Genomic DNA, 18,653 nt, shown 5'->3' on the forward strand with positions numbered 1-18,653 from the left:
AACGAGAGAAAGCAAACCAAACGAGAGAAAGCGAGAGAGAGAAGTGACCTGCAATAGAAGGCGCCGTTGCTGGCTGCACCTTCCTTCCTTTCACGTTGCTACGTTGTTGCACAATCGTTCTTGTTTGTTTCCATCAACCAAAAAAAAGCATTCGATCACCAACAACACAAAAGCTCACTCTCTGATTTTTCACAATCTGCTTCACAATCATGTCCACTGTAAGAAGAAAAGATCGAGTCAAAGGATTAAAATTTGAACGAATTGTCACCTCATTCAACGACTCCATCTCTCACTCTCTCTCTCTCTCACTCTCTCTCGCTCTCTCGCTCTCCCTCTTATGTGTGCTCTACTGGTGTTGCATCTCAGTCCCCAACTCCCCCGCAACTCCTCTCCTTCCTCGGTGCTCACACAAAACGCAAGTCAAGTTGCGGGACGTTAAACTCGCACTCGTCTTCTCTCTCTTTTTTTTCATTCTGACGCACTCAATCGCTTCTCCACTTCCACTTCCACTTCCACTACTACTACAACTACTTGCTTCCCACTGCTACTGCGTTAACACCACTGACAGACCAGCTGCTGTCGTGTCATCACTGCCAGCGGTCGTTTTATTCAAACATCAAAAAATCCCAACGTTCCAATCACCCGCTTCCAATCCCCCCACACCCCACACATACATACACACACATACACTTCACACTCCTCAAACACCTCACTCGACTCCATCAACTCAATCAATCTCACAAATCATGTGCTTTGGTCGTCTGGAAAATGATCATCAACCAAAAACAAACAGCTCGCTGAGAAACTGTTCGGCTCCACCCAGTCCGCCGAGTCCGCCGCTGCCCACGCCAAGGCCATCCCCAGCCGCAAGGTCACCGTCGTCGGCGTCGGCCAGGTCGGCATTGCCTGCGCGTATGCCATCCTCCTCCAGGTACAGTACATCTCGAAAATGTTGTTGAAATTGAAAAAACGTTGCTCAGCCGCTCTGATCTGAACGAGTGCAGAACATTGCGTCTGAGATTGCGCTCGTCGACGTTGTCGCGGACAAGCTCAAGGGCGAAATGATGGATCTCCAGCACGGTCTCGCCTTGATGAAGAACGTCAAGATCAGGTAAATTCACAATAACAGATTTTGGTTCTCAACATTTTTGTTTTTTTGTTTTCGCCTCTACCACAACACTCACTCACTCAGCAACAACGACTACAATCCGATTTTGTAGCGCAAGCACCGACTACGCAGTCACCGCCAACTCGGATCTGTGCATCATCACCGCTGGCGCTCGTCAGCGTGAGGGAGAGTCGCGCCTGGATCTCTGCGGTCGCAACGTTGCCATCTTTAAGAGTAAGAGCCAGGAAACCAAAGGAGATACTCGCTCTCAGCTGAGCTCATTGTGTGTTTTTTTTAAAACCTGCTCGATCTCTCCTCGAAACCTTCCCATTTTTTTTTCTGGTTTTTTTTTTTTTTTTGGCGTTCTGCAGACATCATCCCCAACTTGGTCAAGAACAGCCCCAACACCATTCTGCTGGTCGTCTCCAACCCCGTGGACATTCTGACCTGGGTCACCTGGAAGCTCTCCGGCCTCCCTTCGTCGCGCGTGATTGGCTCTGGCACCACGCTCGACTCGTCGCGCTTCCGCGTTCTCCTGGCCGAGAAGCTCGGCATTGCGCCCCGCAGCGTCCATGCCAACATTATTGGCGAGCACGGCGACAGCAGCGTCCCCGTCTGGTCTGGCGTCCACGTTGCTGGTGTGCCGCTCCGCTCGGTCGTGCCAAACCTTGGCAACGGCGACGCCGAGCACTTTGACGAGGTCGCCAAGGCCGTCACCAACTCGGCCTACGAAGTCATCAAGCTCAAGGGCTACACGTCCTCCGCCATTGGCGCCGCCGTCGCTCAACTCGCCGACTCCATCCTCTCGGACTCGCACAACGTCACCCCCGTCACGACCCCCGTCAAGGGCCACCACGGCATTGAGCAAGACGTCTTCCTCTCGCTCCCCGCCGTCCTCACCCGCGCTGGTGTCAGCCGCGTTGTCATCCAGCCGCTTGACGCCCAGGAGACTGAGCGCCTGCATACCTCTGCCGCCGCCCTCCACGCAGTCCAGAAGGATCTTAACGTCTAAGCTAGAGAGCACGAGTGGTTGTACGGCGCGTGTGTGCGTTTGAACACAAAAACAAAGCCCAATACCTATTCAAAAATAGTCATTGTGCTTGAAACATGCTGCTTTCTGCCATTGCACCAAACAACTTCATGGCTCAACAATGTTGTGCGCGCGAGCAATGGGTATGACCGCCTCAATGTACTCGCGTGGTAGATAGGCATGGGATAGCGTTTCTATTGTTTGGGCAGGTTGAATTTGTTTTTGCCTGCAAAACAGCGAGCGCAGAGAAGGGTCAGAAATCAATCTCGCGTCACAACAGACAACACACACACACACACACACGACCCGGTACGCACCTTCGCATCAAGAATACTACGTCCTCTGCATCGATGGTCTTGCGCTTTGCGTGTTGAGCGAATGCGACGAGATCATCGGCGGCTTGGTTTAAAAATTCATCCACCCTAAAACCAGAAATCCAAATCATTGAAAAACGCGACAGCTCCCCATCCCCCTTCCTGAAAAAATCCAACAACAAGATCATCATCAACATACCCGCGCTGGACGACTTCCATGGTTGCAGCTGGCACACTCGCCTTGCAAAACGAGAGAAAAAGCGCGCGCGTTGCTGCTGCAGAAATGACTGGCAACTCGTCCTCCTTTGACCGTTTTGAATGTGGTAATGATGCTGAGCTTGCTGCACCTTTGGGCGCTTTCGTGACTGGATATGGTGCTCGGAATACCCTATTCCAAACAAACAAACAAAAAAAAGGCCGAAGATAGAAAGTTGGTTGAGCGCAGGGGAAACCCCAGTCCTTCGCTTTCAAAAGCAGACTCACGATTTCTGAGACGCTAGATCCGCTGCATCGTCGTTGTCGACAATTTCATCCACTCGCGCCCGCTCAGCCGCAGTCAGGCTGGACTCCTCCGACGACTCTCGGTTGTCGTCAACCTCGTCAGCATAGTCGTCATCTCCCCAATCGATGGCATATCCATTAGAAGCGCGAATAGGTCGACTTGGTAGTGCAGACAAGTCGAGGCTAGCGAAGGAGAGAGAGGAGGGAGAGAGAAGGTGTGAGCGCGATCGAAATGAAAGGAAAAATCGCACAAAGAATGAACACATGCAACATGTTCACTCACCTGGAAACAGACGAGGGTGTTGACGCCACAGAGCGCCGAGGTGAAATCACTGGCGTACGTTGGACGCTCGAGGGTGCAGCTAGAGCGTTCCTGGCGCTGCTTGGCAGAATGGATGCGTCCAGCGGAGTGTCCACTGCAAGAACGTCAACGGAATCGAAACGCAATGGTGAGATTGCATGATTCTACGCCTGTCAACGCACCACGACGTTCGATGAACACTGTACTGGATGCGAGGGCGCCTCGGAACATGGTGCGGGGAGTCGCGGCAACATCCGATCCAGCCGCCATCGCCGCCGCTTTTGCCGACCGCGCAGACATCGGAGCTGCAGCACTCGCCGTTGCTGTCGCGCGTGCCTTGGTGGCAGACGCCAGAATGGCCGTGTTTGCGGCGGATGGACCGAATGAATGTCGGTTTCGGTTGATGGTTGTGGAAGGCGGCGCGAGGTCTTCTGAGACGGCTCGAATCTGCCAAAACACACACACACAATATTGCAAATAGAATTAGTGGTTTGCTTTCTCAGACAGCAAACGAACGCTCATCATTCATATCCATATGAGGCAAAATGCCAAAAGTTTGGATTTTGGAGCGAATTTTGATTTTCCCGCCAAAAAAACCGCTCCAAACTCAACGCTTTTCTTTGGTTGGACGCTCGGCTGCCTGACTGTTGCCATCGCTATCAGCATGCCAGTCGACAAACACAGCAGCAACAACAGCGACTGACCAGGCCACGCGGCGAGTCGGCGGCGATGCGACGGGACCGCTTGCTGGCGCTCTCTGGACCGAGCGAAGTGCTCGCTTGGGACGCCGTCCGCCGGCGCGCTGTGGAGGCCGGTGTGGCTGCTGGGCGTGCAGACGACGACGGTGCTGCCGAGGACGAGGTTGCGGGCTGCTGCGGTGTGCGGGAGGACGACGACGACGACGACGACGAGGCTGGAGCGGGCGTTTGCGCTTCGAGCAGGATGCGGCGCATGAGTCTGCGCGGTGTCTCGGCCATGACTATGGTGGTGAAGAAGAATGAAATGTGGACTGACAAGGATAGAACAGAAAACGCATCGAAGAAGCGGAATGCCTCAAACATGGCTTGTATTGCGATAGGGACATTGATTGAAACACACGGATTGACCACACGATACGCAAAACAAGACAAGAAGGGGAGAGAGAGAGAGAGAGGCACAGAGGAGGAGGAAGGCTGAAATAGATTAGCGGAACAAGGCTTTTGGCTTTACTCGGAGAGAACGCCGCAGTCAGCAATGACAACAGCCTTGACGGGCTTGTCGCGACCGTCGGTCTGGGAGCCCTCGATGCGGGAGACGACATCCATGCCCTCGATGACCTTGCCAAAGACGACGTGGCGACCATCGAGCCAAGAAGTCTGCACGAGCGAGGAGCAAAAAACGAATGCCAACCAAAAAAAAAAAACGGTGAGAAAACGCGACAACAACAACAACCACCTCAATGCTATAAGCAGCTCAACAACGCCAACAAGAAAGGGGGAACTTACAACAACGGTGGTGATGAAGAACTGGGAGCCGTTGGTGTCGGGGCCAGCGTTGGCCATGGAGAGGAGACCGGGGGTGGTGTGCTTGAGCTGGAAGTTCTCGTCCTCAAAGCGATCGCCATAGATGGACTTGCCGCCAGTGCCGTCGCCGCGGGTGAAATCGCCACCCTGGATCATGAACTGCTTGATGACGCGGTGGAAGCCAGAGCCCTTGTAGCCAAAGCCCTTCTCGCCGGTGGCGAGCTCGACAAAGTTGCGGACAGTCTTAGGGACGACGCCGCCAAACATGCCAAAGACGACACGGCCTGCCTTCTGGCCGCCAATCTCAATGTCAAAGTAGACCTTCTGGGTGATCTTGGGCTCTGCAGCGCTGTCGCTGGGCGAAGCCATGCTGAACAGGACGATGACGGCGACGAGTGCCGATGCGCACAACAACAGCTTCTTGGCCATACTTGTTTGATACCACTGTGCAGGAACCAAGTGTTGAGGAGCAGACGGGAGGGGAGTTGAAGGCAAAAGTCAGTCAGAGTGAGGAAAGTCAAAAGTGATGGGGATTGAACGAGAGTTTATCATTGGACTGCGTTCGCGGTATGCATTGGTGTAGTGTTGCAAATGGCAAATGTCGCTGGGCTGTTCATAAGGTGGGGGAGGGGGGGGGGTTAGGGAATAGAGGAGAGAGAGAGAACGAGAAAGAGAGAGAGGGAAACAGAGCAGGGGGCGAACAAGGCGACAATGAATGAACGAGAATGACAGAACGCAGGGAATGGAGATCGACGACACGTGCAGATGGAACGAAAGACGGAGAGAAGGAGAAGGAGAAGGAGAAGGGGGGAAGAAACGAAAAGAAAAAAAAAAAAAAAAAAAAAGCAGAGATCGACGGGTTTGCTTCTTTGTTTGCCACGTCAATCGCACACATCGCACAGAGGGGGGGAAGAGGGTTTTGGGGGGGGGGGCAAAAGGAGAAGCACTCGAGTCATACGAGAGAGAGAGCGAGAGAGAGAGAGAGAGAGAGAGAGCGAGAGTGAGAGACAAGGACAAGGCGAGAGGAGCGAATGGTAAACAACAACCTTCTGCATTAAGAGTGCGCTGCATCAACATGGCAATGGAAATGGAAATGGAAATGGACAACCAACAAAAGATCCAACGATTGTGTAGATCTGTCCATGGAAAGGACGCGGAAACAGGAAAAAACATTAAAGTCAAGAATTGGACGCAGTGTGTTGATGAGGATGCTCATAGAAAATGCATTTAGTTACAAAATAGAGAGGGTGACACAGTCAAGTGCACGGTTTAGAAGGGAGGAAACGACGAAAAAAAAATAGTTAAATTCCTGGATAAATGTCGAATTTGAGATTCGGCGCGACGACGCAGCGTAAATGACGGCAAAACTGTTGACGAAGTCCATTAACTCGAGTGGCCTTGTTTCGCAAAGTCCGTGTGAATGCCGCAATGCCAGTTGGTCCACATTTTGTTGAGTGGCACAACGCGAAACAGAGAAGGGAACCAGTTGTTCGAGGCAGCAGGAAAGTCCTTGGTTCGCATGCCAGCTTCTGTACGTTCGTTCGTTGAACGGCACAACGCGAAACAGAGAAGGGAACCAGTTGTTCGAGGCAGCAGGAAAGTCCTTGGTTCGCATGCCAGCTTCTGTACGTTCGTTCGTTGAGCGGCACAACGCGAAACAGAGAAGGGAACCAGTTGTTCGAGGCAGCAGGAAAGTCCTTGGTTCGCATGCCAACTCCTTGATGTTCGTGGCATAACGCGAAATGGGAACGGAACAAGTACAATTACTCGTGAAAGTTGTCGCCTTTGAGTCTTTTAGGTCAATAAAGCACATCAAAGGCCGCAATCGTAGTACTCGACAAGACCAGGTGGCGCAGGATCCGCGCGAAGAATCCAGGCGCCGGAACGCAGAAGGGAAGTCCAGCCAACTCTGAAACCAAAGCATATCTAGCATATCTATCGAGCCAACAGAGGGAGCAACGAATGAGCAACAAAAAGACACAATTGAGAGGCAATGAAGAATGGTGTCTGAGTGAAAGATGAAGAAAAGAAATTGGGTGGGATCAACAAGAAAAGTTGACAATCACGCCGAGCTGCGGGCACTGTAGAAAAGAGGCGAATCTCGTCTGGGCTCCGTTCGCTCGTCAGTCGCAAATTACCATAGTAGAGAACTATCACTTCCCAAAGGGAGGAGGAGAGAGAAGAAAAGAGCTTCAAAAGGAAGGAACAAAGGAAGTGTTGGTGAATGATTCAAAACTTACGTTGTGATGGCGGATGTGACATCGCTTTCACTCCCTAAGAAACCAGAAGAAAGCAAAGAATAATTGTAGTCAGTACACATGGATGAGAGCAACAGTAAGAAGAAGCGCAAACGTGAAAAGGACAAAGTTGAGTGTGAATGAGACTCAGGGTTATTTTGGTAAGTGAAACAACGGTTCTCGTCAATGAATTAATTCAGAAGCAGAGCTGATAAGTTAGAGTTGTTCCTCATCGCCGCACGCACACACAGAAGGGAGGGGAGAAGGAATGGAAAAAGGGAAAACGTGAATGAATGCAAAGATCTTACAAGAGAGGCCACTTGGAAAGCGTGCAATTCCGCGATGTTAGTCCTAGAACGAGGCAAGCAACAGAGTGTCAATAAACGGTGAGTCAAATGGAAGAGTTGGCAGCGCAGAAGTGGGAAAGAGTCAACTGGAAACTGGAAATAAAACAAAGAGATCGCACAAAAATAAAAAATAAAAACCGCGTGGACGACCACGTTGTTTTCAACAAAAAAAAAAAAAAAAACAGAGACAGAAACAGAGCGAGAGGGAGAGACAGAGACAGAGAGTGCCATCATGACTTCTTAGAGGTTATATGGTTGTCGATGTGCATCATCGCCGTTGAGGCGGCTAAGTGTGGTGCACGACAGAGTTTTCTAATCCTTTGGCGAATTTTAGAAAAAAAAAATAGAAAAAAAAAAACATGCGCTTCAATGGATCAGAGCGAGCAGAGTGCAGCAGCGAGAACGTACCGGCAGTCACAGCACAGTCGACTTTGAAGGTCAGGTCCCAAACACTTGCGGCAACCAGGTTAGGCCCTTCCCTGGTTGCCGACTCGGGGGACGGCGGTCCCAGGAATTGACCCTCTTGCACTTGACAAAAGAAACCGGACTGACCTCCGTTCCATTTTGGGAATGGACATCAACAATGAAATCACAACAAGTCGGACGAGGAAAGGTGATCTTGGATTACATTACGAATGGAGCGACGCGGATCAGACCCACCAGATTGAGGAAAGCGTGGCAAATCCGACCTTCTCGGCAGATTGAGCATTGGAAACCAAAACAAGCTTGGCTCTCAACACCCTCCACGCGGTCGGACAAGGTCGCTACAAGACGCCATGTGCGTTGCTCTGGTTCGCTACAATATCGAAAAGCCAAAGCACGCTGATCGCCACCCCATGCATCACCGCGATCTAGCAGAAACCAAAATCGTTTTTTTTTTAATCGTACTCATAAAAACATCCATGCAACAACTCGAGACAAATAAACGCATCAACAACAAATAAAAGCAGACAGGAAGCAGCTTTTCAAAGACAGGGCGCAATTTCTTTTGTCCAGAGTCCGACGCCTGCGCCGAACGCGTGCGAGAACACAGGTCACGGCCAAAAAAGAAAGCACCCCAGTCCACAGAATCGATCGACAACAAAAACGAAAGAGAGAATGTAATCACAAAGGCAAGTTGGCAAAATCGTCCCAGCCCGAAAGTAGAAGGAGAAAAAAAAACCTCCTCGACAATCAGTGGTAGTAGAAGAGAGCCAGCGCTCTGCTCTCACCACACGAAAGCGGAGGGGTATGCCGAGTGTGTGCCGGCCGTTGGGAAGACCACAGCTTCCGCAAAACCGTCGACAAACATGGCGTCGGACACGGACGAGCCAGCAGAAGCTGGAGGGGACAAATGGGACGCTGGTGCGTGCTGCCATTGGAGCTTGCCCTGAAGTTGATGATGATGTTGTTGATGATGTTGCTGATGCTGTTGCTGATGCTGTTGCTGCTGTTGCTGCTGCTGCTGCTGCTGTTGCACCTGGTTGAGGAGACGGGCAGTCAGCTCGGAGGTGTTGGTGGGAGAGTACTGGGAGCGGGGAGTTGCCAATCCGAGAGACGAAGAGACAGACGAGACGGGCGAAATGTTGCCCTGCATGTGTTGGAGAGACAAGAAGGATGGGTTGCTTTGGGAAGCGACCTGCTGCTGCTGCTGCTGCTGCTGCTGCTGCTGCTGCTGCTGGAGCATTGCCTGCAACGAGTCGTGTTGCAAGTCTTGCGCCTGCTGCTGTTGGTGCAGCTGAGAAGAAGAGAAGGCAGAAAGGAGCGCTTGCTGCACGGAGGCCATGGTGTTCGTACCAGGGACTGGAGTAAAGGCAGACGGATCGAGAAGGCGGCGACGGAGAGCAAGAAGCCCAGCGTCGTCGCGGTCGTGTTGTTGCTCACTGCGAGGCGAGCGATCGTGGTGCAATTGTTGAGATGGAGGGCGCCGGCTGAGGGCGCTGGCATTTGGTCCAAGACGTCAAAGAGGAAATCGATAGAGTCGAGCGAGCCGCTAGCGGGCTGCGGTTGCTTCTGCGACAAAGCATCGAGCGCGTTGGAGGGCTTGGTGTTTTGCTCGTGGCCATACTTGACAACGGCGGCTGCGGCGGCTGCGGCGGCTGCGGCGGCTGCAGTAGCGGGAGCAGCAGCTTTGGCGGTAGGTTTGGCGGTGGCGGTGGTCGCGGTGGTCGCGGCGGTCGCGGTTGCAGACTTGGTCACACGACGTGCTGCGCCAGAAGGGTTGCGCGAGCGCTTGCGAGGGGCACGAGGCTGTGTGGGCACGGCGTCGAGAGGGCCAATGCACTTGAAGCGCCCAAGCGGCCCCGGATTCCAGTTTGGATGCTTGATCTTGGTGTGTTGGTGCAACGAGCCCTCGGAAGCATACAGGCGACCACAATCGACAAACAGACACATAAACTTGCGGTCGAGCTGAGCAAAGTTGCGGCGAACCCGCTTGGGCTTGAGCGTGCCGTCGCTGTTGAGCTTGTCGGAACCCGAGCTGTCGTCGGAATCGCTGTCAAAGGAAGAGCTGGGGCTGCTGGATGTGCCCGCATCTTTCGCTGCGGCGGTAGCTTTGCGCGGTTCATCGCGGTTGTCGGGCTTGGGAGCGGCTGTCCGAGCTTGCTTTGCGGGAGGCGCAGTGGCAGGCTTGGCATCCTCAGGCTGACTTGTGCTTGCGCTCGTGGTAGTACTGGTAGTTGTAGTAGTAGTTGTAGTAGTAGTACTAGGAGTAGAAGTCGGAGGAGAAATAGCAGGAGTAGTCGCCGGAAGCTTCTTGCGTCGCATCCCCAACGACATGCCAGGAGCGGACTTGGCGTCCAAACTGCTGCGCTGCAGCCGACGCGACAAGGTCGTCGACGACAAGACAGGTCCATTGAATGGCACCGTTGGAGCCGGGTTGGACTGTGCGGAGGCGCCAAAAAGATCTAGCTCAGCTGCAGCAGACCAGCTAATGGAGCCGGAAGTGGTCTGCTTGGGCAGGACGTCGTTCTTGACAGAAGAGGCAGCAACCTGGGGCAGAGGATTGGCGGCGGCGGGAAGAGACAGCTCGGCCTCCGACGAGGTGCGCTTGACCGAGATGCGCACCGAGGGCGACAAGACGGCTGAGGACGGCAGCGTCGAGGGGATGGTGGCAGTGGTCGTCGCGGTGGCATTGGCAGCAGCGGCGGCAGCGGAGGCAGCGGAGGCAATGGCGGCCATCTGGGCAACGTCGGCCTGCGCTTGGAGGAGACGCTCGGCAAGCGACGCGGATTGGCTCAGCGAGGTCTGCAGGCGCTCCCAGAGCTGGCGGCATTCGCCAAAGTAGTCGACCTCCATGCCAGCAGGGTGGTCGAAGGGCGGCGGGAAGGGGTGCGCAGCAGCAGACGCGGCAAAGGGGTCGTCCAATGCGACGAATGCTGGCATGACGACGCTTGCCGTGTCCAAGTTGGTGACCGCGGCCATTTGTTTCGAAGGCAAGAGAGGCAAGATGGGAGGGAGGGGGTGGGTGTTTTTCTTTTGTTCTTGAAGCAAAGCGACGCGAGTGTTGTGGTGCGGTTCGGTGCGCTTGTGGTGCGGTTGTGGTGAAGTGGTGAAGTGGGCGACGATGAGCAATCCCACAACAAAACAACAAAACAACAACAAAAATCGAAAAAAGTCGAAAAGAAAAAACCTGAATCACAAACAAATCAACAAACAACAAACAAACAATTGCAACGTGAGTGAATTAAATATTGCGCAAACAACAAAATGAGGGGGGAAAAAGAGACGTGTGATGACAGGAGAATGATGGGGACACGCGGTGGCGAATGACAAACAAGTAGAAAAAAGCAGGCCGAAAAAAAAAAAAAAAAAAAAAAAGGCATCAATGCGTGAGGAGAAAAAAAAAAAGCGAGAAGCGGGGAAAAAAAAAAAGAAAAGAAAAAAAGGCGCGCCTTGAGACGTTGCTGCATGGGCGCGGGTGATCTGTTTGCTGGTATCGAGGAGAGGGGAAGAGAAACGCGCACCCGCCCGAAAGACACACACACATCGAACGAGCGAAGGAGAGCATCAAAACAGCGCTGCATGGCAACAAACAGCCTGCTGCTGGCTTTTGATCATCTTTTTTTCTTTTTTATTTTCTTTTTTTTTGTGTGTTCTCGGCTTGCTTCGGCTTCTGTCGCTTCGAGTCTCCTGCACCGCTCGCGGCCCCCGCTGGCTGCCACTGCAACGCCACAGCACGCTGCCTTCCGTCTCTGCGAGGAGGATGTGGACAGGCTGCTGCAGAGGCGCACACAACGAAAAGACAAGCAGCCGTAACGTGTCATCGGGTTTTGCCTTTTGGCTTGCAGACTTTTTTTCGATTTTTTTTTTTCGAGTTTGTATGGATCTGCATTGCGCTTTTTTTTTTTTTTTTTTTTTTTGGTTCCGAGCTCCTCGCCTCTCTGCTCCTCGGATTCTCGCTCGCTTCACTCTTCACTCACATCTCTCTCACATAGTTGCACTCCTCACTTGTTCCATCACACGCAGTGTCGCACTGGCTCCCGGCCCCTTCCTCTCTCTGCTCTCTCGTTCGCTTTTTGCTTCCGTGTGGCACCCCACAGCCAGAAAAACCAGTTTATGATTTTTTTTTTTTTTGCGGCTTTTTTTTTCCTCATGTTCGCGTTACTTACGCTACGAAATGACTGAATATGAAACCCCCCGAATCCATAAATCTCCCCAATTGGCCACCAGGGTGAAATCGAAATCAGACAATGAAGGAGCAAAGTTCAACAAGGAGGACTGAGAATTTTCAACACGCTGGCGCCTGCTTTTGCGCTGAACGCAGCGCAACTCACCGCACTACAGTAAAATTTCAAACGCAGCGCAACTCACCGCACTACAGAAAAATTTCAAAGGTAGAGAAGGTATCAACAAAGTAAATTAAACGACTGTTGCAGGGAAGTGTGACGGGGCTTATCAGCACACTGCACACAACACAAAGCGCTGCGCACAAACTCAACCTAAACCTGAACGAAACAAACAACTGGTGCATGTATTGTTGCGAACAAAACAAAACTCAGCTTTCACTCAATAGCTTGATCAGCAAGAACGTGTGAATCGAGGACCAACACAGCACAGACGCATGGAGCACCAGACCGGAAACTCGTGCTTCACTCCGAAGGCGCTACGGCAATGGTGGCGTAAGCCGTCGGAGACCGGGCAGGCGCGGTGGAAGACGACGCTGCGGTGGATGCTTCGGCATAAACGACGTCGTTCGCGGGCGCAACATCACTGTAAATGCGTGCTTGAGGTGTCACATCGTCGTACGTCGGATTGACGACAGATGCAATGCTCTCGTAGGTGGCAGTCGTACCCGTCGCAGTCGAATGCTTGGGTTGCTGGTGCTTGGCTGAGACCACGCTACTCTGGTCGCTCGAGCGTCTGGAGCGACGACGCAAAACGATGATTGCAATCAGAAGCGCAACAAGGAACGCCGCTCCAACCGCGACACCGACTGCAATGCCGAGAGTACTGTCGGATGAGCTGGAGGAGCCAGGATTGGCGCTGGCGGCCGATGCAGCCGAAGCAGAAGCAGTTGATGCGGCGGATGCGACCGATGCTGAACTGGCAGCAGCCACGGAGGCAGCCGATGTAGCAGACGCAAACCTGGCGACAGACATGGACGCTGCCGAGGTCACGCTCGCTGCAGATGCTTCACTGGCTGATTCAACAGACATGAGACTCTCAACGGACACGGACGCCGCCGAGGTCACGCTCGCGACAGATGCTTCGCTGGCTGAGGCAACAGACACAGTACTAGCAGCGAACTCGGATGCTGCTGAGGTCACGCTCGCGGCAGACACGGCATCAGCCGAGGCTGCAGACACGGACGCTGCCGAGGTAACGCTTGCCGCAGATTGGGAGGCTGCAGAAAACACCGAGAGCACGCTGACAGAAGCAGATGTTGCGGATGCAGCCGAGGCAGCGGAAGCAACGGTTGCATTTGTCGGTCCGCTTCCAACGCAAATGCTTCCTGACGCCACATAGCCATCATAACAAGTCAAGCAACGGTCGGCACTGCTGCAGCTCAAGCAATTCTGGTTGCAGCAACTCGAAGGTCCGGCATTGAAGCAGGTGGCACAAGCAGTATGGCATTCTGGGAATATACATGTCGATTAGCAAAGCAGCAACAAAAACAATGTCATAAAACCGGAACACATTACACCTACGCATGATCGTTCCTACAAAGTTATAGGTACTTGGAGGGGTGCCCGACCAAGGATTCCCAGTCAGAGCAGCTGAGAAAATGCCTGTCCCTTTAAATAGGCCAGGGGGAAGCGTGGTCAATTGGTTGTACTTGAGGTCTCTGAGAGCGAACATCACAGCCCGACATGAGAGGATGGGACTGAGTGCTTGCTTGCTAACAGCTTCAAGGACTCTGCTCCCTCCGACTTACAGCAATGTAAGGGTAGTAAGACCTTGAAATGCATTCGCAGGAATGGAAGACAGTTGGTTGGTTTGCAAGTCTCTGTTTCGCGCGAAAATTAATGTGATTCGTAAGCGTTGAGGACACATGTGTCCTTTTAGAGGTTGAATCGGGCTCGAGCTACATACATGTTGGAGATCATCGGCAGCCCGACAAACAGACTCTGCGGAAAGGTTGTTATCGACGTTCGGAAGTTGCTGTCAACAACGCGAGATCAAAATTTAATGGTGTGAGTTGCAAAAGCCGCGGGAACGGGTCGCAGCCTCTCCCTGCCGACAAACCGTACACGAGTGAAAGCTTGCTCAAGCCTTGGAACAAATCGCCTGGAACAGCCACCACATCTGAACTAGCGAGGGAACTGTCGGGGCCAAAAACGAACAAAAGAAAACCAACAAAAAAAAATCAACAATAAACCAGACTTGACCAACCACATCGCGTCCGAACATTGTAAAAATACGTACAATGACTGAAGCGTCGGTAGATCTTGAAGCAGATTCGAAGGAACTGTGGTGGGGAGGGCATTGACCAACCTGATCCACAAAGCGGTCAGCGAATGCTTTGCGTGATATGGTAAGTGGTAGAGCGTACTTTGTATGTTGTCTTACAAGGAGGTCAGCGACGTAAGGCCGGAAAAGAATGGTGTGGAAAACGGACTCAGGCTGGAAAAACCAAGCTGCCTGGAGCATGCCCAAAAAAAAAAACCAAACACCCGTGAAAATGAGCATACTACCAACGCTGGCGTGATCCGAACATCTCGGTGAACATTTACAAGGACGTGAGCTGTGCCACAGGAGTGAATGTCCCAACGGGAATCGTGCTTAGGGCATCGAGAACTCTGCAAAAATTGTCTCCAGTGAGCAAAAAACAAAAAACAAAAAAAAAAATACCACTTGCAGAATACAGGGTCAAGGACAGTCTGGAACGCTCGATCACACTCACAGCATCTTTAGGCTTCCCAAACCGGCAAACGAGTTGACATCCAACGCCGTCACAGGGTTGCTGTACAAATTGCTGCGAACGAGTGAAGTTGCACGGTGAACGCGAATGTGTTCTACATGCATTTCATGGCTGCTCTCCGCTTACAGACTTGTCAGGGCAGTTAGCGAGCTAAACACTCCAGCTTGCAGTCGTGTCAGATCGTTTCCAAGGAGCGTCCTGTGTGTGTGAAGCAGGGTGAGTGTTGTTGCTGGAGACTTTTTTTTTTTTTGGTTCTGTTTTTGCGTTTCCGTACATTGTCTTGAGAGCAGGAAGACTGGGGAAATCGCCAGGATTAATGTCAGCAATGTCATTTGACGAGAGATCGCTGCCAGGACCAACACAAGAAGAAGGGTGTGGAGGAGAGTTGAGTGTTGGTTGTTATTGTTTGAAGTTTGTTTCCAAATTGTTCGCCCTTCCTTACATGGCGACCGCGTTGGTCGGGATGCCCGTCGGGATGCTCGTCAGACCACGAGACTTGCAGTCAATGCTTGTGGTTGTGCAGTTGCACACAGAACAAGCGTCAATGGCGACGGCGCTTTTTGGCGACAGCAAACCCACGAGAACGAGCAGTGGCAGGACGATGACGGCTGTGTCTCTTCCAGAGCGCCCCATTCCTGATGCGACCTGTTTGTGTTGAGTGTTGTGTTTGTTCCACAGAGTGTGAGTGAATGTGGTGTGTGTCGCGTACAAGCAGCAGCGTGAGTGACACGACTTTATTGACCCGCACACATGTGGCGCAACAAGATCCTGTTTTTGTTTTTTTTGTTTTTTTTGTTTTTTGTTTTTTGTTTTTTGACCGTTTCGCTGGCTCACTCGCGCCTTCCCTCCACCCCCGCAGCAGCCACCCATCCACGAGCTGCCAGCACTGAGGATGCGCATGGCGTTGTCGCTTTGTGGGGATGCAGAGTGGGGCGTGGCTGTGGCAGAGTGGCGCGATGGGGCGGGGGAATCTGTTCCGCCGGCTGAAACTGGTCGCTACTGGCTTCCGGGACAACGCCCCCTTCTTCTCCCCTTCGCCCTTGTCCTCCCCGCATTGCCCAAATCGCCCACCCCGGCCGCCTTGAGCTCGTTCTGCAACAACCCGTCTGCACTCTGCTGGCGTCAACCATGTCGACCTTGGGACTGAAAGTCACGCGAACGAGGCGCTCGATGGGAAAATGACCAAAACGAAAAAAAAGAAAACCACAAAAAAAAAAAAAAAAAAACTTGGCAACAAAATCGACCAAAACAAACATCAAGCAAAACGCACAAGAAACGAACAAAAAAAAAAAAAAAAAAGACTGTCGCGAAGGTAAGGACGAGAAAGGCAAGCAAGACTGACGTGAGAAACTGGAGGCAGAAACGCCACAAGCTGAAAGGCAAGATGAAGAGACGGACAAACACCATGGAAGTGGAGTGTGCGCAGAGGGGGGACAAGCTGTTGGTTTCGCTGCTGGTGCTCGAGAGGCCAGATTGGACAGAGATACGACGCTTGTGAGCTATGGACAATGTCGAGTAGTCTTGTTGTCGTTCAATCGTCGTTTCATCCGGTTGCCGGACTCATTCTGGCGGGGGCAGAAGGGCGAAAGTGAAACTAACGTTGGAATTGGCGCTGAGCACTTTTCGAGCACCTCGTGCAACGTAAATCACGGACTTTCAGCTGTCCAGAGCATATATTATTATTGTAAATATCATTGCCATCGATATTGAAAGTAGTGGCGGTGTCGGAAGTGGAACAAACTCTGTCAAAGGTGTTGACAAGCGAATGCAAGCGGCAAGAAGCATCGTCAAATCCACTTCCAGACACCGCATCACGTTCTTGCATTCTTGACAAAGTCTCAAATGTCTTTATTTGATGCATTGGTGGCTAGCTCGGACAACACGCAAAATTGAAGCTTGTGACGCTCTGCCAGGCAATGCCCAACTTGTCCGTGTCGTTCAAAATTTTGTAAACTTTTTCGCCCAAACTCTGACTTTGGTCAATTCCTCCAGTAAGATCGACTTGCCGGAGTGTGTATTCAATTGTATCCAAGCGGCAGCGGTAGCACGGTCAGAGGAAACGATCCGAGTGGATTTCGATGCCGGGATGGAGGATTTTTGTTTTGAATCGACGTTCTTACCGGTTTACAGCTCTAGCTCAAGTAGATGTGAGCAGAAATCTTCCATTACTAGTAGTCGGATTGAGCGTAGTCACTTCATTACACACATAGGTGGCGACGACATACAAAATACAAACAGCAACGCCGTCGAATCGACCATCGAATCCGCTTTCCCCCCTCCCTCTCGCCAACCTTGGCCACAGGCATCACCAACAAAAATCACAAAGGCGGCGGCGCATTTGCAAGCAATTGAGGGGTCATTTGTCGGATGGTGTGACAAAACGAATGCAGCGGAAACCCGACAACATTGTAGTAGCAGCCGTCGATTCCCGCAATCAGAGATCCAGCCAATCCCTGGTAGCCATAGCCACCCGCTTTATCCATTGGCTCGCCAGTTTGTACGTAGGCACGAATGAGGTCGTCCGGGAGGTCGGCGAAGCGAACTATTGTTGTCTCGTGCAATTTCACAACACTTGGCGTGCAGTTGGTCGCTGTTGGGGGAATGATGACGACTCCTATGTATTGGAGAGCAAGTAAGGTGAGGGTGAACCGAGTCTGCATGGCACCAATTGGAGGCAGGGGGAGGCAGGGGGAGTGTGTGAACCGTGCCAAGTTTCGTTGTTGCCCTTACCGGTGTGGACTTGACTGGTCCTGCCACTGAGCTGCTTGATCATCTGAAACGCGGCCTCGGCATGTGCTGGCTTTTCCATAATCAATCCATTGCTCTCCTGCATTGTTTTCAAAACCAAGCAAGTTCCAGTTTTGCAGGTTGAGTTTTGCAGTTGGAAACGATTGGACCTTTTCCACCCGTACTCTTTTTCTGAGACATTGCTGAGCATTATTGTTCCCCTTTCTTACCACAATCGTGTCTGCACTGACGATAATCTCGCTTTGCAGCCGGCTCGCCTTGTCACGATCGCCTTGTGCGCTGCGCTGTCGCTGGGCTTGGACGTCCAACGCCTTCTGCTCGGCCGTGTCCAGGGCGTAGCGCCACAGCTCGCCTGCCGCATAGACGCTCTTGTCCAAGTTCTCTGCGAACGTTGACGGCGCGATCAGCACGCGAATGCCCTGCCCAAAGCGTCCGCAACGTACAACGTGCACAACAAAGTCAAACAGTCGTCGATCAACGCTCACTCGAACAGCAACAGCAGTTGGCACATTTTCACTTCAATGCAGAATCAAGTCATCGGCAGGAGCGTTTACAATGGAGTTGAGAATGTCGCGTCGGCGTGGAGATGAGCTTGCCAGCACAAACTCAAATCGCTCGAGCTTTGTGAGCAGGTCCAGCAGCATGGATTGATGGAGATACAAGAGTGAAAGCATGGCAGAGCCTGAAATTGGACATGTATTCTCGACAATCGCTTTTGACACAAAGCAGCAGAGTTTGTGAAACTCAAGCTCAACGACACCACCGAGTGAATGCAAGCGCTCTCCCTTCCAATCGTACAATCCCAATGAATGATGACATTCAAAACACAAACCAAGGAGATCGAATCGAATGATTGAGAAAAGACAGAAGAGAAAGAGAGAGAAAGGAAAGAGAAAAGGTTTGGGTCGTTTCAATCAGAGAAAGGAGGGGGAAAAAGAAAGGGACGGCGGCGCGAACGCACACCATCCCCATCTAACAGAAATTATACTGTCGAATCACCACTAAGGCAATTCGCCGATCGCCGCCTGTCCGCGCCGGTTGGTGCAATGGGCAGACAGTGGCTCTCGGGGAGGACCGCCCGCTTGACCACGGTGCCTCCCCAGTAAGGTAAGTATGCCGAGTATCTTGTAGGGCTTCGGGCACAGGCACACGCACATACACAATCCCACTCCATAGGCGGCGAGTTGGACTGGGTCGGGTTCACGAACGTTGGCTGTGCCATT

At 52.2% G+C, this 18,653-nt stretch overlaps 7 protein-coding genes across 7 annotated transcripts; 1 reads left to right on the forward strand and 6 right to left on the reverse strand.

Moving 5' to 3' along the window:
• Nucleotides 1-189: 189 nt before the first annotated feature.
• Nucleotides 190-2,355, forward strand: CAOG_06224 (L-lactate dehydrogenase A). The gene is made up of 5 exons (XM_004344923.2): nt 190-218; nt 794-931; nt 1,005-1,111; nt 1,221-1,342; nt 1,480-2,355. The coding sequence occupies exons 1-5, from the start codon at nt 210-212 to the stop codon at nt 2,118-2,120; spliced, it is 1,017 nt and encodes a 338-aa protein (XP_004344973.1). The 5' UTR covers nt 190-209; the 3' UTR covers nt 2,121-2,355.
• On the reverse strand, nt 2,177-4,315 carry CAOG_06225 (hypothetical protein; the record flags this gene model as incomplete). Its single annotated transcript, XM_004344924.2, has 7 exons — nt 2,177-2,364; nt 2,456-2,560; nt 2,652-2,840; nt 2,936-3,136; nt 3,237-3,369; nt 3,461-3,701; nt 3,959-4,315. The coding sequence occupies 7 exons, from the start codon at nt 4,313-4,315 to the stop codon at nt 2,247-2,249; spliced, it is 1,344 nt and encodes a 447-aa protein (XP_004344974.2). The 3' UTR covers nt 2,177-2,246.
• Nucleotides 4,316-4,323: 8 nt separating this feature from the next.
• On the reverse strand, nt 4,324-5,200 carry CAOG_06226 (peptidylprolyl isomerase B). Its single transcript, XM_004344925.1, has 2 exons — nt 4,739-5,200; nt 4,324-4,609 (listed from the first exon to the last, which is right to left on the reverse strand). Exons 1-2 carry the CDS (start codon nt 5,183-5,185, stop codon nt 4,460-4,462), a joined length of 597 nt encoding a protein of 198 aa, XP_004344975.1. The 5' UTR covers nt 5,186-5,200; the 3' UTR covers nt 4,324-4,459.
• Nucleotides 5,201-6,568: 1,368 nt separating this feature from the next.
• Nucleotides 6,569-7,903, reverse strand: CAOG_08964 (hypothetical protein; the record flags this gene model as incomplete). Its single annotated transcript, XM_011272340.1, has 4 exons — nt 6,569-6,665; nt 7,302-7,344; nt 7,749-7,819; nt 7,893-7,903. 4 exons carry the CDS (start codon nt 7,901-7,903, stop codon nt 6,569-6,571), a joined length of 222 nt encoding a protein of 73 aa, XP_011270642.1.
• A 644-nt stretch (nt 7,904-8,547) lies between these two features.
• CAOG_06227 (hypothetical protein) lies at nt 8,548-10,950 on the reverse strand (the record flags this gene model as incomplete). Its single annotated transcript, XM_004344926.2, has 2 exons — nt 9,117-10,950; nt 8,548-9,057 (listed from the first exon to the last, which is right to left on the reverse strand). Exons 1-2 carry the CDS (start codon nt 10,740-10,742, stop codon nt 8,548-8,550), a joined length of 2,136 nt encoding a protein of 711 aa, XP_004344976.1. The 5' UTR covers nt 10,743-10,950.
• A 1,315-nt stretch (nt 10,951-12,265) lies between these two features.
• Nucleotides 12,266-15,978, reverse strand: CAOG_06228 (hypothetical protein). Its single transcript, XM_004344927.2, has 13 exons — nt 15,953-15,978; nt 15,125-15,327; nt 14,957-15,028; nt 14,809-14,880; nt 14,665-14,736; nt 14,495-14,560; nt 14,331-14,402; nt 14,187-14,255; nt 14,012-14,083; nt 13,854-13,922; nt 13,696-13,767; nt 13,469-13,605; nt 12,266-13,395 (listed from the first exon to the last, which is right to left on the reverse strand). Exons 2-13 carry the CDS (start codon nt 15,313-15,315, stop codon nt 12,410-12,412), a joined length of 1,950 nt encoding a protein of 649 aa, XP_004344977.1. The 5' UTR covers nt 15,316-15,327; nt 15,953-15,978; the 3' UTR covers nt 12,266-12,409.
• An 862-nt stretch (nt 15,979-16,840) lies between these two features.
• On the reverse strand, nt 16,841-18,595 carry CAOG_06229 (septum formation protein Maf). The gene is made up of 4 exons (XM_004344928.2): nt 17,985-18,595; nt 17,640-17,849; nt 17,413-17,509; nt 16,841-17,296 (listed from the first exon to the last, which is right to left on the reverse strand). Exons 1-4 carry the CDS (start codon nt 18,102-18,104, stop codon nt 17,001-17,003), a joined length of 723 nt encoding a protein of 240 aa, XP_004344978.2. The 5' UTR covers nt 18,105-18,595; the 3' UTR covers nt 16,841-17,000.
• Between the last annotated feature and the right edge of the window lie 58 nt (nt 18,596-18,653).

This window comes from Capsaspora owczarzaki (assembly GCF_000151315.2).
Source record: "Capsaspora owczarzaki ATCC 30864 unplaced genomic scaffold supercont2.11, whole genome shotgun sequence".
Classification (NCBI taxonomy): Eukaryota; class Filasterea; order Ministeriida; family Capsasporidae; genus Capsaspora; species Capsaspora owczarzaki.